General features: G+C 40.6%; 1 protein-coding gene across 9 annotated transcripts in view; it reads left to right on the top strand.

Moving 5' to 3' along the window:
• VTI1A (vesicle transport through interaction with t-SNAREs 1A) overlaps positions 1-13,569 on the top strand; it is a 372,362-nt gene that overhangs the window by 6,532 nt on the left and 352,261 nt on the right. For all 9 annotated transcript variants that reach the window (XR_011252058.1, XR_011252057.1, XR_011252059.1 and 6 more), the window contains exons 2-3: positions 5,372-5,430; positions 12,029-12,139. Coding sequence is in view for 6 of the 9 variants with exons in the window: in XM_069567118.1 (XP_069423219.1) it covers positions 5,372-5,430; positions 12,029-12,139 (170 nt within the window). In the remaining 3 variants the exon portion in view is untranslated. The remainder of the gene's footprint in view (positions 1-5,371; positions 5,431-12,028; positions 12,140-13,569) is intronic.

Genomic DNA, 13,569 nt, shown 5'->3' on the forward strand with positions numbered 1-13,569 from the left:
AAGAAGGCTGAGCGCCGAAGAATTGATGCTTTTGAACTGTGGTGTTGGAGAAGACTCTTGAGAGTCCCTTGTACTGCAAGGAGATCTAACCAGTCCATTCTGAAGGAGATCAGTCCTGGGATTTCTTGGGAAGGAATGATGCTAAAGCTGAAGTCCAGTACTTTGGCCACCTCATTAGAAGAGTTGACTCATTGGAAAAGACTCTGATGCTGGGAGGGATTGGGGGCAGGAGAAGAAGGGGACGACAGAGGATGAGATGGCTGGATGGCATCGGCGACTTGATGGACGTGAGTCTGAGGGAACTCCGGGAGTTGGTGTTGGACAGGGAGGCCTGGCGTGCTGTGATTCATGGGGTCGCAAAGAGTCGGACACGACTGAGTGACTGAACTGAACTGAACCCAGGTGGCTCAGTGGGTAAAGAATCCACCTGCCTTGCAGGAGATACAGGAGACGCAGGTTCCATCCCTGGTTGGAAGGTCTCCTGGAGGAGCAGATGGTAACACACTCCAGTATTCTTGCCAGGAGAATCCCATGGACAGAGGACCCTCGTGGGCTACAGTGCATGGGATCACAAAGAGTTGAACATGGCTGAAGCAACTATGCACACATGCATGGCAAGTAATAGCTTCATTGATTTTTTAAGAAAATGTTTAATTTTAAAACAGGTTTAGATTTACAGAGAAATCACAAAAATAATAGAGAATTCCTGTGTAGTCCATGTCCAATTTCCTCTATTGTTAACTTCTTATATTAATATGATACATTTCTTGCAGCAAGTGAACCTGTGTTGCTACTTATTATTAACTGAAGTCCATACTTTATTCAGATTTCCTTCTTCTTCCCCCCCCCCTTTTTTTTTAAATCTAGTGTCTTTTTACTATTCTAGGGTCCAGTCCAGAGTACTACAAATCATTTGTAGTAATCATGACTCCTCAGGTTCCTCTTGGTTGTGACAGTTTCACAGCCCTTTCTTTGTTTTTGAAGACGTTACAGTTTAGAGGAATACTGACCAACTTTTTTATAGAATGTTCCTCAGTTGGGATTTGCCAGATGTTTTTCTCATATCAGACTAGGGTTATAAGTTTTTGAGAGGAAGACCACAGAGGTAAACCACCGTTTTCATCATATCATGTCAAGAATTCACACTGTAAGGTAACTTAGCAGTCTTGATATTAACTTTGACCACCTGGCTAAGGTAGTATTTGTCAGGTTTCTCTCCTGTAAAGTTACTCTTTTCCCTCTTTTCCTTATTCTTAGAAGGAAATCATATGCATAGCCCCACACTTAAGGAGTAGGGGATCATGCTTCATCCCCTTGAAGGCTGAGGATTTATGTAAATTATTTGGAATTCTTCTATATGATTCTTCTAGAGAGATTTGTCTGTTCTCCTCCACTTGTTAATCCAGTCATTTATATGCACAGACTCATTTATACTTTGTGTTGTATTCCAATACCACTTTATTTTGCTGCTCATATTATTGCAGCTTTGACCATTGGAATTCCTTCCAGCTGGCTTTTGTGTCATTTTGATATATGCCCATCAGTGGGGTTCTTTTTTCTCTCCTTATTAGCATTTCCTTACTTTCTGATATTATAAGATACTCCAGAATCATCCTGTATTTTTCGTATACCAATCCTTGAATCAGCAGCAGAGTCCTCTTTCCTGTTATTGAAAAGTGGTGTTAGAAACCAAGATCTGGACATTAGGTGCACACATTGGTACTGAGGTTTTATTACTTCTGGACCCTTTTAGCTGACACAGCAAAGAAAAATGTGTGTATGCTAACTCATGTATACATACATACTGATAAAGTTTTGTGTATGAGGCCATCTATATTTATAATAAGCTAAACATGAGTTATATTAATGTCTCCAACTCCAGTCCTTTATTCACATGAATCATTCTAGAATGGGTTTGTCTTAATTATTTTTTTCATAAAGAGAAACTTGCCATTCTAATTGGGAGATTTGCCCCAGTCCTCACTGATACAATTTTTCTTTCTCTCGTTTTGTGTGTGTGTGTGTGTGTATGTGTGTGTGTGTGTGTGTGTGTGTGAGAGAGAGAGAGAGAGAGAGAGAGAGAAATTTGAATGGAATCTGTACTTTAGTTAATAATTCTATATTGCATGTCAGTTTCCTATTTGTTTGATGTTTTTTACAACATAACATCTTTTTATATTCTCAGAATTGGATTAGAAGTTTCAAGCCTCATTCAAAAACAACTTTTTAAATCACTGAGATAATAAACTTTCTAGACTTTTAGGAGTAATACTAGATGCCAAAATAAATGGAACTATATCAAAGTTTTGGGTGCATTTAAATTAGAAATCTAGCATCCTATTCATACTTGGTCAAACAAGTGGAACCAAAATGTTATAAATATTTTAGCTAGACAAACATTCATAAGGTTTCTAAAATATATATAGATTATGTGTACTATATATATATGTATGTATACAAAAGCTTTTCTACTGCATTTGATAAAGGCTTGAGAACAACAAAAAATGAGATGGAGAAGTTGGAAAACATAAACTAAATTAAATGGGAGCACTGAATATGAAATAGAGCAGCCATGTTTAAAAACAACGGGACTGTGTGATGACCTTTTACAATTTTTCTTATTCTCTGTGAGTAACAAATATGGTGCTGAATTATAAGACTCGCGGATTCATTCAGTAAACACACAGTGCACACCTACCATGTACAACTGTCTGTGCTAAATACAGAATTAGGACAAAGATGTGTTGAGAGTCGTCCCTGCCTTCAAGGAGCTGGAAATGAGGCTGAAGGGAACCAGTTACTAATGACCATCAGGGATGCTAGGGCAGAGCACACAGGTCTAGGAATTCAGAGGAGATAAGATCATGTCCTGGGAGGTCACCTGGAAGGGTAGTGGGATTCAGCAGATGGAAAAGGGGAAAGACTAAATGAGTTGCAGTAAGTGGATACAGTGGGCACCTGCTGCTTCCGAAGGCCCAGAACCCTCTGTTCTATCTTCTGAGAGCATCTTCTCCATTTTCCTTTGAGAAATTCTCTAAACTCAGTGTTGGTGGAACTGACAGGCTGCCATGCCCTGTCCAGTCAAGAAGAAAATACCTTACTCAAGGGAGGACAGTCAGTGAATTTTTGCCAGAAATTGAAATTTGGACTCTGCTTCTGCAGAGACTGTCAGTAAATTCCTGCTCCCTTGGTTCCTTGAGTCACCAGGGTACTGTCCTCCCTGAGCTTGGGAACACCTTTTCCATTGATTCTTTGTTCTTTTTAATCAGTTGCTATTTCGAGTCTGTTTGCAGCCCAAAGGACTGCAGCATGCCGTGCTCTTCTGCCCTCCACTATCTTCTGGAGTTTGCTCAAATGCATGTCCATTGAGTTGGTGATGCTATCTAACCATCTCATCTGCTGCTGCTCCCTTCTCCCTTTGCCTTCAATCTTTCTGAATATCAGGGTCTTTTCTGATGAGTCGGCTGTTTGCATCAGGTGGCCAAAGTATTGGAGCTTCAGCTTTAGCATTAGTCTTTCCAATGACTATTCAGAGTTGGTTTCCTTTAGGATTGACTGGTTTGATCTCCTTGCAGTCCAAGGGACTCTCAAGAGTCTTCTCCAGCACCACAATTCAAAAACATCAGCTCTTTGGTGCTCTGTCTTCTTTGTGGTCCAACTCTCACGTCCATACAGGACTGCTGGAAAAACCATAGCTTTAACTATACGGTCCTTTGTCGACAAAGTGATGTCTCTGCTTTTTAATATGCTAAGTTTGTTATAGCTTTTCTTCTGAAAAGCAAGCATCTTTTAATTACATGACTGCAGCCACCATCTGCAGTGATTTTGGAGCCCAAGAAAAGAAAATATGTCACTGCTTCCACTTTTCCCCCCCTCTATTTGCCATGATGTGATGGGACCCTGTGAGCCACCCTGAATTATTCTAATAAATTCTGGTTTTGGCTTAGGTTAGCCAGAATCAGTTCTGTTGTATTCAGCCAAAGAACCTAAATAGTACCTTGAACAAAGGCTTAGGTCAGGGAATAAAATTGCGCTTGGATAGTAATGGATGGCATGCAGAGCACATACTAGAGAGCTAGTAGTTGGAAATTCAGTTGGAAACGTTGCTTGGGTCTGGAATGTGGAGGGCCTTGACTTCCAGGCTCAAACAATTCAACCAGAGCCACATTTCTGGAAGATCAAATGGGGGAAGAGGGATTAAATGGTGAAAGTAAAACCATTGTGGTTGGTAGCATAGCTTCTTTCATAAATTCTTGTACTCACTGCACTATTTATTCATTTTACTACCATGATTTGAGAACTGATTATACATCAGGCTCAGGGCTAGACTGTAGAACTAGGACATGGCTCCTGTCTTCCCAGAGCCTCCAAGGTAGAAGATAAATCAGCCCTGTGAGTGTGAGAGAGAAATCATGAGGATTAGGTAAGAGATCTAGGAACTTTCTATAACAGCAAGGAGTTAATTCTTCTGTTGGGTTAGATAAAACTTCAAAGAGCTGGTGATTTCAGGGGAGAAATAAATGGGCTGATAGACTTGGAATGAGGGTAAGGATAATTTTTCCAAAACTATCTGCTAGAACATGTCTCTTCTAGAATGGAGAGTTGTGGTTGGGTTATAGCTTGATTGTGGTACAGTTTGAAGAAATCACATGTAGGTATTTAGCATTTCACAAATTAGAAGTAATTCCTCTTGCATCAACTTATTTGAGCTAAAAAGAGTCCAAGTAGATGTATTTAGTTTCCAGTTCAGAGAGTATATACCAAGTCTCAGCTAAAAACTCTTACCCAATATCCCATAACCATGAGTAGATAATGGTTTGGGGTTTAGAATCAGTAGTTCTGACTTCAAATCTTTCTTCCATTACATTCATCTCTTAAGGAGAGCACAGTTTTTTAAAGGATGGTAAGATCTTGCTCAGTTTTAGTAATTAGTATATGTTACTTTTGGTTTTTTAGTTTGTGGGTTTTTGTTTTGTTATACATGACCTTTTTTTTTAATATGTAATTTTTAAGTTGTCCTCATGAGTACATTATTCCCAATTTATTAAATTAATGAGTTTGCAGATTCCTTATGCCACCTCTAAATCTGTTGTTGACACAGTCTCTTGTAAAGAGCAAAATAATTTTTGTTTTTTCTTAAAAATGTTACAGCATCTCTTCAGTACTCTACAGGATTATGTATTTCCAGACTGCCTAGAATCAGTGTCTTACAGTATTTCCTAACCCACCAAAGAAGGATATGGCCGTTTGCCTGATATGCTAATTCTTTACTCTGGTTAATCAGAATGGAAAAAAAGATATATAAAAATAGAAGTTTTTAAATATTAAATCTGTAACCTTAGCAATTTCTTGATGTTATTGTTTGTTTCAGATGAGAAGAAGCAGATGGTTGCAAATGTGGAGAAACAGCTTGAAGAAGCGAAAGAACTGGTATGTACAGACTTAGTAACATATTTAAAACACTACCAGAGCCATTTAATCTGATGCCTTCCTCTAAGCCTCATTTATTCATTGTAGAAATGTGAAGCATACCTGCTTAAGTGCTCAATGATTAAGAATTCATCAGTGTCTACATTGGAGAGAATTTAATAGCTTCTTGGGATTTTATTCCTCTTAATAAAGGTGATTCATTAAATGCCCACTCGAATTTTTATCACTTCATAATACTTTTCATAATAGCTATAAATAGCTAACCCTGGTTAAAGGTCTATTAGCTACCAGACATGGGTTAAGCATGTTATTTGCTTTATATTATTTAATTTTCACAAAATCTGTATGAGACAGGAACTGTTTGTCAAAATCTGTTAAGGATTGAGCTTTTCCCTACTTGTCCGCTTGCAAGTGAGCTTGCCACAATCTCAAGGATGCTGATAGAAGACATTAGATTCCTACGTCACAGAAAAAAGGCTCTTATTACTCACAGCAAAAGCTGCTGCCAAAATTTCAGCAGGCTTGTGTCAGTTCCCTGAGTCCTAATTGCCAAGGGGTTGTGCCGGGGTCCAGCCCCAGTGGATCCAGGGTAATTCGAAGGGGAGACGGATAGGCGAGGGAAAAACTTATTTAGATAGAAATATAAAAAGAGATTAGGAAGAAATAGTATAGCAGGAAAATTTAGTGGAGAAAGAAGGCTGAATAATGTGGCTTATGGGGAAGGCCAGTAAAGTTCCAGACAAGGAGCTTGCACCATCTACGTTGGGCCACCAGCGCCCACTTGAATATCAAAGGCTGCCCTGCCTTAGGCTTCCTTTCGCGCAGGTCTTAGAAGCCAGGGCAAGTAAGTAGATGTGGTGAGCCGCCCCGCTCCAGATGGGAATTCAGCCTGAAATTAGAGTAAAGAGGAGACACGGGGGAAACCAGTCCAGCGACTGGCCCCGGCCTCTATTGTCTAGAAAGGCCTTTTATACCTTTTTGATTGTACGTAGAGATCAATTGGTAATACAAAATTATGCATTGTTAGCAGCCCAGACTCTTATCAAAACCAGGCTTTTCTCTCTGCATACCTAGTTGTATACCCAAGTCTTAGGTAATTTACATCATCTTCCGGCCAAAAGGGCCAATTAACATTTTACAGCCTTTTTTCTGATAAGGGTTTGTCAACCTGAAGACTTATTTCCGTTGATCTTCCCAAAGTCTGGTGCCACTCTCAGAAAGCACTAAATAAAGTTACATTCTTACATAGCAAAGATACAGCAATTTATAACAAGTAAAAGGAGTACAGTGATTTATAACAAAAGAAAAGTAATTAACTCAAAAGTCTAGTGTTGCTAACATCAAAACTATTATATATCTTTTTCCATATCCCGTTTACATTGATTAACATCCTCCCAGGTGCCTAAAGATAAAGAATATGGAGGCCTGGCAGCAGTCATTGAGTCAACAGTGAAAACCTGTCACCAATATGATTTTTAACTCTTTAGACTCTGTATCTTTAAGATGCTTTTAAGCTTTGTGCTTCTCGTGGTTGGGGGGCTGTAAGCAATTCACGAGCTGTAAGAGGTCCAGGGGAACCTGTTAGGCAAGCTAGAGAGTTATCAGAGGGGGTTTGAGCTGAAACATCCCTTTCAAATGCAGAAGACTAAAGCCCTGAGTTGACTTTTTCTAGAGAATATTAGAAAAGTGAAAAAGCAGAGTACAAAGGCCGGCAGATTTTTGTTTTTTGGGGGTACATGCCTGGGAAATACCAGGGGGAACCCCTGAAGCCTGATCACGTCCTTGCGTTTTGTCAGGCTTCCTTCCTCATGACCTTGTCACCGGCGAGATTCCTCACGCTGGCCCCCGGCAGGGCTGATGCATGTTTGCCTAGAAAAATGCCTACACGTCAGTGGATTATCTTATAGGAGAGAAACGCGGGGCCTGGGAAGGATACTGCTTTATAGCAGCCTGTAAGCAAGCCTGGTCTTTGCCCCAAGGCACACGTTGTTTCTGACCCCCAGATTGCTCCCTGCCTGGGAAAAGAGTGATCAGGGCCTTGCATTCTTGGTGTTGCAGCAAGACATGTAGAAGTGTGAGAGATACACAGAGGAACATCATTACTCCCATTTTGTAAATGGGAAAACTGAGGCTTAGAAAGATTAATTGTTTGTGGTCCCACACCCAATTAGTGCTTCTGTAAGGATTTGGACTTAGGTATGCTAAACCCAGAGCTTTAACTTTTTGATACTAATAAATTCTCAAATCAAGGAACAAAAAGTATTGAAATATATTGTGTCCTAATTTGGGGTTTCAAAGACTGGTATTGCAAGTATGATTCGACTTGTTCCTGCATTGTGGTCCTAAATGAGGGTGTTGCTTTTCTTCATACTGGTGGGTACCACTTGGTGTTCCTTCAGTATTGGTATAGTTACTACAGTTTCCCAAAGTGTGTTTCTGTTAACTGGTGTTGCCTGTTCAAACAAGTTTGGAAACTGTAGCTTAAACAGAATTCTCCAATTATAGGTCTTTTTTGGGTTACTATTGCTTTGGCCAAAAAATTGATTCACGTATTTTCATAAGATGTTATAGAAAAACCTGAATGAATGTTTTAGGCCAACCCAATATTTTTCCAAGCTTCTCTGGTGGCTCAGCTGTAAAGAATCCGCCTATAATACAATGCAATGTATGAGACGCGGTCCCTGGGTTTGGAAGATCCTCTGGAGAAGGAAATGGCAACCCACTCCAGTATTCTTGCCTGGAGAATCTCATGGACAGAGGAGCCTGGCAGGCTACAGTCCATGGGGTTGCAAAAGAGCTGGACATGACTGAGCAACTAAACATTGACAACAGTGATATTTTTCCATAGAACTTTCTTAGACTCTTCAGTTGCCTTGAGGCACGATGACTGTCTCCAAAGGACTCGAAGGGGTGGCACTCCAAGCTAATTTGCCTGAGTAGCAGGGCCATGCATGGCAGGCCTGCTGCTCAAGACGGGTGGGGGGTTCTGAGGAGTAGGTGATTATAGCTCCCCATTACACCGCATCAATTCTTCGGTGCTCAGCCTTCTTCACAGTCCAACTCTCACATCCGTACATGACCACAGGAAAAACCATAGCCTTGACTAGCCGGACCTTAGTCGGCCAAGTAATGTCTCTGCTTTTGAATATACTATCTAGGTTGGTCATAACTTTTCTTCCAAGGAGTAAGCATCTTTTAATTTCATGGCTGCAATCACCATCTGCTGTGAAGAAGGCTGAGCGCTGAAGAATTGATGCTTTTGAAGTGTGGTGTTGAAGACTCTTGAGAGTCCCTTGGACTGCAGGGAGATCCAACCAGTCCATTCTGAAGGAGATCAACCCTGGGATTTCTTTGGAAGGAATGATGCTAAAACTGAAACTCCAGTACTTTGGCCACCTCATGAGAAGAGTTGACTCATTGGAAAAGACTCTCATGCTGGGAGGGATTGGGGGCAGGAGGAGAAGGGGACGACCGAGGATGAGATGGCTGGATGGCATCACGGACTCGATGGATGTGAGTCTGAGTGAACTCCGGGAGATGGTGATGAACAGGGAGGCCTGGCGTGCTGCGATTCATGGGGTCGCAAAGAATCGGACATGACTGAGCGACTGAACTGAACTGATTACACCGCAGACACTTCCTTCCATGTCTGTGAGTGCTCAGGCAGCAAGTTGCAGAGCTGCTGCTCCGTCTTGCCCATCTCCAGTTCTTTTCTAGCTGTCAGAACGCCTGTGCATTCCATACCCTGTAACAGTGAAAGTGAAAGTCACTCAGTAGTGTCCGACTCTTTGTGGCCCCACAGACTATACATTCCCTGGAATTGTCCAAGCCAAGATACTGAAGTGGGTAGCCTTGACCTTCTCCAGGGGATCATCCCAACCCAGGGATCAAACCCAGGTCTCCTGCATTGCAGGCGGATTCTTTACCAGCTGAGCCACCAGGGAAGCTGAAGAATACAGAATCTTCCTGACCCAGGAATCAAACTGAGGTCTCCTGCATTGCAGTTAGATTCTTTACCAACTGAGCTATCTGGGAAGCCCACACTCTGTAAGAGTTACTTCTAATCTCACTGTCTCTGCAGGAGCAGCTTTATTCTAATCCTCAGCCTCTCATGTTTGCTTCTGTTTTGAAAGTTGTTTTTTGTTTGTGTTTTTCCAAATTCTTTTCTCTTTCCTTTCTTTTTTACAATCAACTGTTTTCCTCCTGCTTCTTGGCCTTCATGTACGAAGACTGAACTTTTATATGCCATAGCTGCCAACCAAGACGCTTCTTCCTTCTGGTTGCTATGCTTACCATACATAGTGCATGCTTGGTCACTCAGTCGTGTCCGACTCCTTGCAATCCCTTGGACTGTAGCCCATCAGTCTCCCCTGCCCATGGGATTCTCCAGGCAAGAATACTGGAGTGGGGTGTCATGTCCTTCTCCAGGGGATCTTCCCAATCTTCCCGGGGATCGAACCTAGGTCTCCTGCGTTGCAAGCAGATTCTTTACCACTGAGCCACCAGGGAAGTACAACTGGTCAATTCTTTGGATCGTGGGTTAACTTCTTAGCTTGTTGTTAAGTTCTCAGTAGCAGGGTTTTTGTTTGTCTTTGCCATCAAAATCTGTGTTTCAGTTCATTGGTTTGCCCTCTTTTGGAGACATTGATTTACATGATGATGTGAGAAAGCTTCTTTCCTAATAACCAAAGTTTCACTGTACCAAGAACTGTAAAACATGGTTATACCCCTGTGGAGCTTATGGTCATCTCCAGTTGTTACTAATATGAAGAGTTTTGTCTTAGATATGTGTTTCTGTTTGTTTAAAATGTCTATGCAGCTGACTTAATTCTGATGGCATCCTTATTAAGGACGCACATCATTATATACTGTGTTTTTGATGAGGACCCTAAGAAAAGAACTTCATTATGATTTTATTTGTTAGGATTAGTTGTATTTCTGTTGAACAGTTGGTATTAATCTCTTGGACACTGCATGTCTTATAATCACCATGTATTCCGCTTGACATTGGCCATGTGAGTGTTGTGATAATATAAAACTAGTAGTATTACTCTTGTTTCTGGTTTCAAGTGTTTGTCGTGTGTTTCCTTTTTCTTTGTCTTACCAGCTTTTAATTAATATGTCCTTATAAAATGCCTGAAACAAAATTGTAGTTAACACTCAGATTTTCTCTTACATGTGCTTTTGCAGTTATTTGTCTGGATGCTCCTGCTCGACCTTTCTAAAACTCAGTTCTTAATGATGATTTCAGAGAAGTGCTCTAAATAATTGCATTGCTGAGTAACTGATTTATTGGTGCTTCATAGTTATGCTGAGACATGGCAATAATTTAAATGGTCACTGCTTAAATCAAGGCTAATGAAAACTTTTTTTCTTTATAAACATTAAAGATTGTGAATTGAAACATTTTTAAAAATTTTGTTTATCTGAGTTTTACTATTTTTGCTCAGACTCTTAACACCAGACAAGTAAGAGTTGTATTAGTGCCAAGTGTGTAGTGTTTATGGAAATAATTTATTAGGGCTATTTGCTTTAAGAGGCAAAATATCTAACAACATTTTGGATGTGAGTTTATTAGACATCACCTGAGGCAATTTGTAGTTGGTGGTTTTTATTTTTTAATGCCAAGTGTAAATAAGCTATCTTTGATACCTTACATCATGCTTGCTGTCTTTCTATTTCATCATCAGTAATCACCACTCCTATTATTCACATTAGTTGAGTAATTACCAAGTAAAAGATACTGTTCTAAGCACATTATAAGAATTACCCTGTTTAATCTTTACAGTTGTCTTACAAAAGACATACTATTTTTTAGAAATGAGACATGTGAGACCCAGAGAAGTTAAGAAGCCTGTCCAAGCTTGCATGACTAGTGAGCAGTGGAGCCTACGATGTGAATGCAGGTGTCTGACTTGAAAGCCTGTTTTCTTAATCATCATACTGTTTCAGTAGCACCTCCCATGAAATGCTCATGTGTTGTATCCAGGTTGTTATAAAGTGCCCTGCTGTGATTTCACCGAGCCTTGTGTAATTTAATACGTTACTGTATCCATTTAGCTCCATATCCGCCCGGTTATAAAGTATGAGGTTGGAGGTCACAATCACATATTGGTTGTATCCTAATCAGAAAAGACTTTCCGGGAGAATTTTCACCAAATAACTGAGACTGGGCTGATATTTCATAGAGTAACTGTAGAAATCATGGTTTGATGTATCTTCTCATAGTCCTAGTGGTTTGAAGTCAGAAGACCAGACCAGTTTGGGTTGGATGATAGGATGCTCCACAGATAGTAAAATCACTATCACGGAGGGTGTTTGGCTTAATGCACATGGTTTTAAAAATTCTTGACAGAGTAAACACCTTGGCACTCCGTGTGTCACTTGGCAAGCCCTCAGTAACTGTTTATTGACCTTAACAAAAATGGAGCACAAAAGTGGTCCCAGTGTTCACTTGACCACAGGCAGTTTGCTCCCCGGGCTTGATTCCTCAAGTTGTAAAATGAGGACTTGGAATTAAATCCTTTCAGGTCTCAACATCAAGTCATGTGAAGAGTAAGCAGATGGTTTAAACCATGGTCTTCTCTCACCCTTCCAGCTGGAACAGATGGATTTGGAAGTCCGAGAGATACCTCCCCAAAGTCGAGGAATGTACAGCAACCGGATGAGAAGCTACAAGCAAGAAATGGGAAAACTCGAGACAGATTTCGTGAGTCAAATTTGATCCTTTATTATTCTTGCCAATCTTTACAGTGATTGTCACATCTTTTTTTTTTTATTGCTTCCCCCACACACCTTCATCCCCATTAAGTGTGTCGTCTTTAGGAGCTTGTGCCAAAGACATGCCACAGCTGCCATTGTTTTGCTTGTAGGGCTGGCTAGTGATGGACTTGAAGGTATGTTGGATTCCTGACTCACAAAATAGAGTCAAGTCATATGGTTTTTGAGTTTGGACGGTATTTATTGATATTTAGCATTTATCAGAATTTTGAAATCTAATTTGGGGCCTTTCAGAGTTTGCAGATTTTAAGCTGCATTGTTCATAGATGAACTTCAGGGACTTGTGAATATCCTGAAATTATATCAGTATATTTGGATGTGTGTTTCTATATGTATGTTTTTCTGAGATAGGCTTCATAGCCTTTATTACCAGAGTTTTGAAAGGATATATTACACTTCTCCCCTCCAGGAGCTCAATTAATAATTTATATAAGGGGTCCTTTGTATTGAGTGTCTTATGAGAATATTTAGCTTTCTCTTCCTATATATCTGACTTTCAACTCCACCCACCATTAGCAAATTTAAGAATATAAATTTAAAGATATTGGCATTAAAATTGTTAGTAATTAGAAGGTAATAGGAGCAGAAAGATACAGATGAGCAATTCCACTTCTGGGTATATACTCCAGAAAATTGAAAGCAGGATCTTGAAGAGATAGGTGTTATTGTGGCAATACCCAAAGATGGAAGCAACCTAGATAGAAAGAAAGAAATGAAGTCACTCAGTCATGTCCGATGTCCGACTCTTTGTGACTCCATGGACTGTGGTCTACCAGGCTCCTCTGTCCGTGGGATTCTCCAGGCAAGAATACTGGAGTGGGTTGCCATTTCCTTCTCCAGGGGATCTTCCTGACCCAGGGATCGAACCCCAGTCTCCCACATTGCAGGCAGACGCTTTACGCTCTGAGCCACCAGGGAAGCCCTGTAGTGTGCATTCACAGGTGAGTGGATGAACACAGCATCGTTCGTGCATACAGTGGACTATTAAGGCAGCTTAAACATGCAGGACATTCTGACATACGGCAAGGATGAACACTGAGAACATCGTGCTAAGCGAAATAAGCCAGTCACAAAGGACAAATAGATGAGCCACTTAGAGCCACGTGGAGCCACGTTTCCGCTTAGATGAGCCACTTAAAGTAGGAAGTAGATTGCTGGTTACCAAGCGCTGAGGGGAGGGGAACTGGGCAGCTATTGTTTCGTGGCTGTAGAATTTCAGTTTTGTGGCATGAAAAGCTGTAGAAATTGGTTGCTCAGCCATGTGAATATATTTCACCACCTTGAACTATACACTTAACATTGGTGAAGATGGTAAATTTTATATTATATGTATTTTACCACAATTAAAAATTAAAATTA

This window comes from Ovis canadensis, chromosome 22, assembly GCF_042477335.2.
Source record: "Ovis canadensis isolate MfBH-ARS-UI-01 breed Bighorn chromosome 22, ARS-UI_OviCan_v2, whole genome shotgun sequence".
Lineage (NCBI taxonomy): Eukaryota > Metazoa > Chordata > Mammalia > Artiodactyla > Bovidae > Ovis > Ovis canadensis.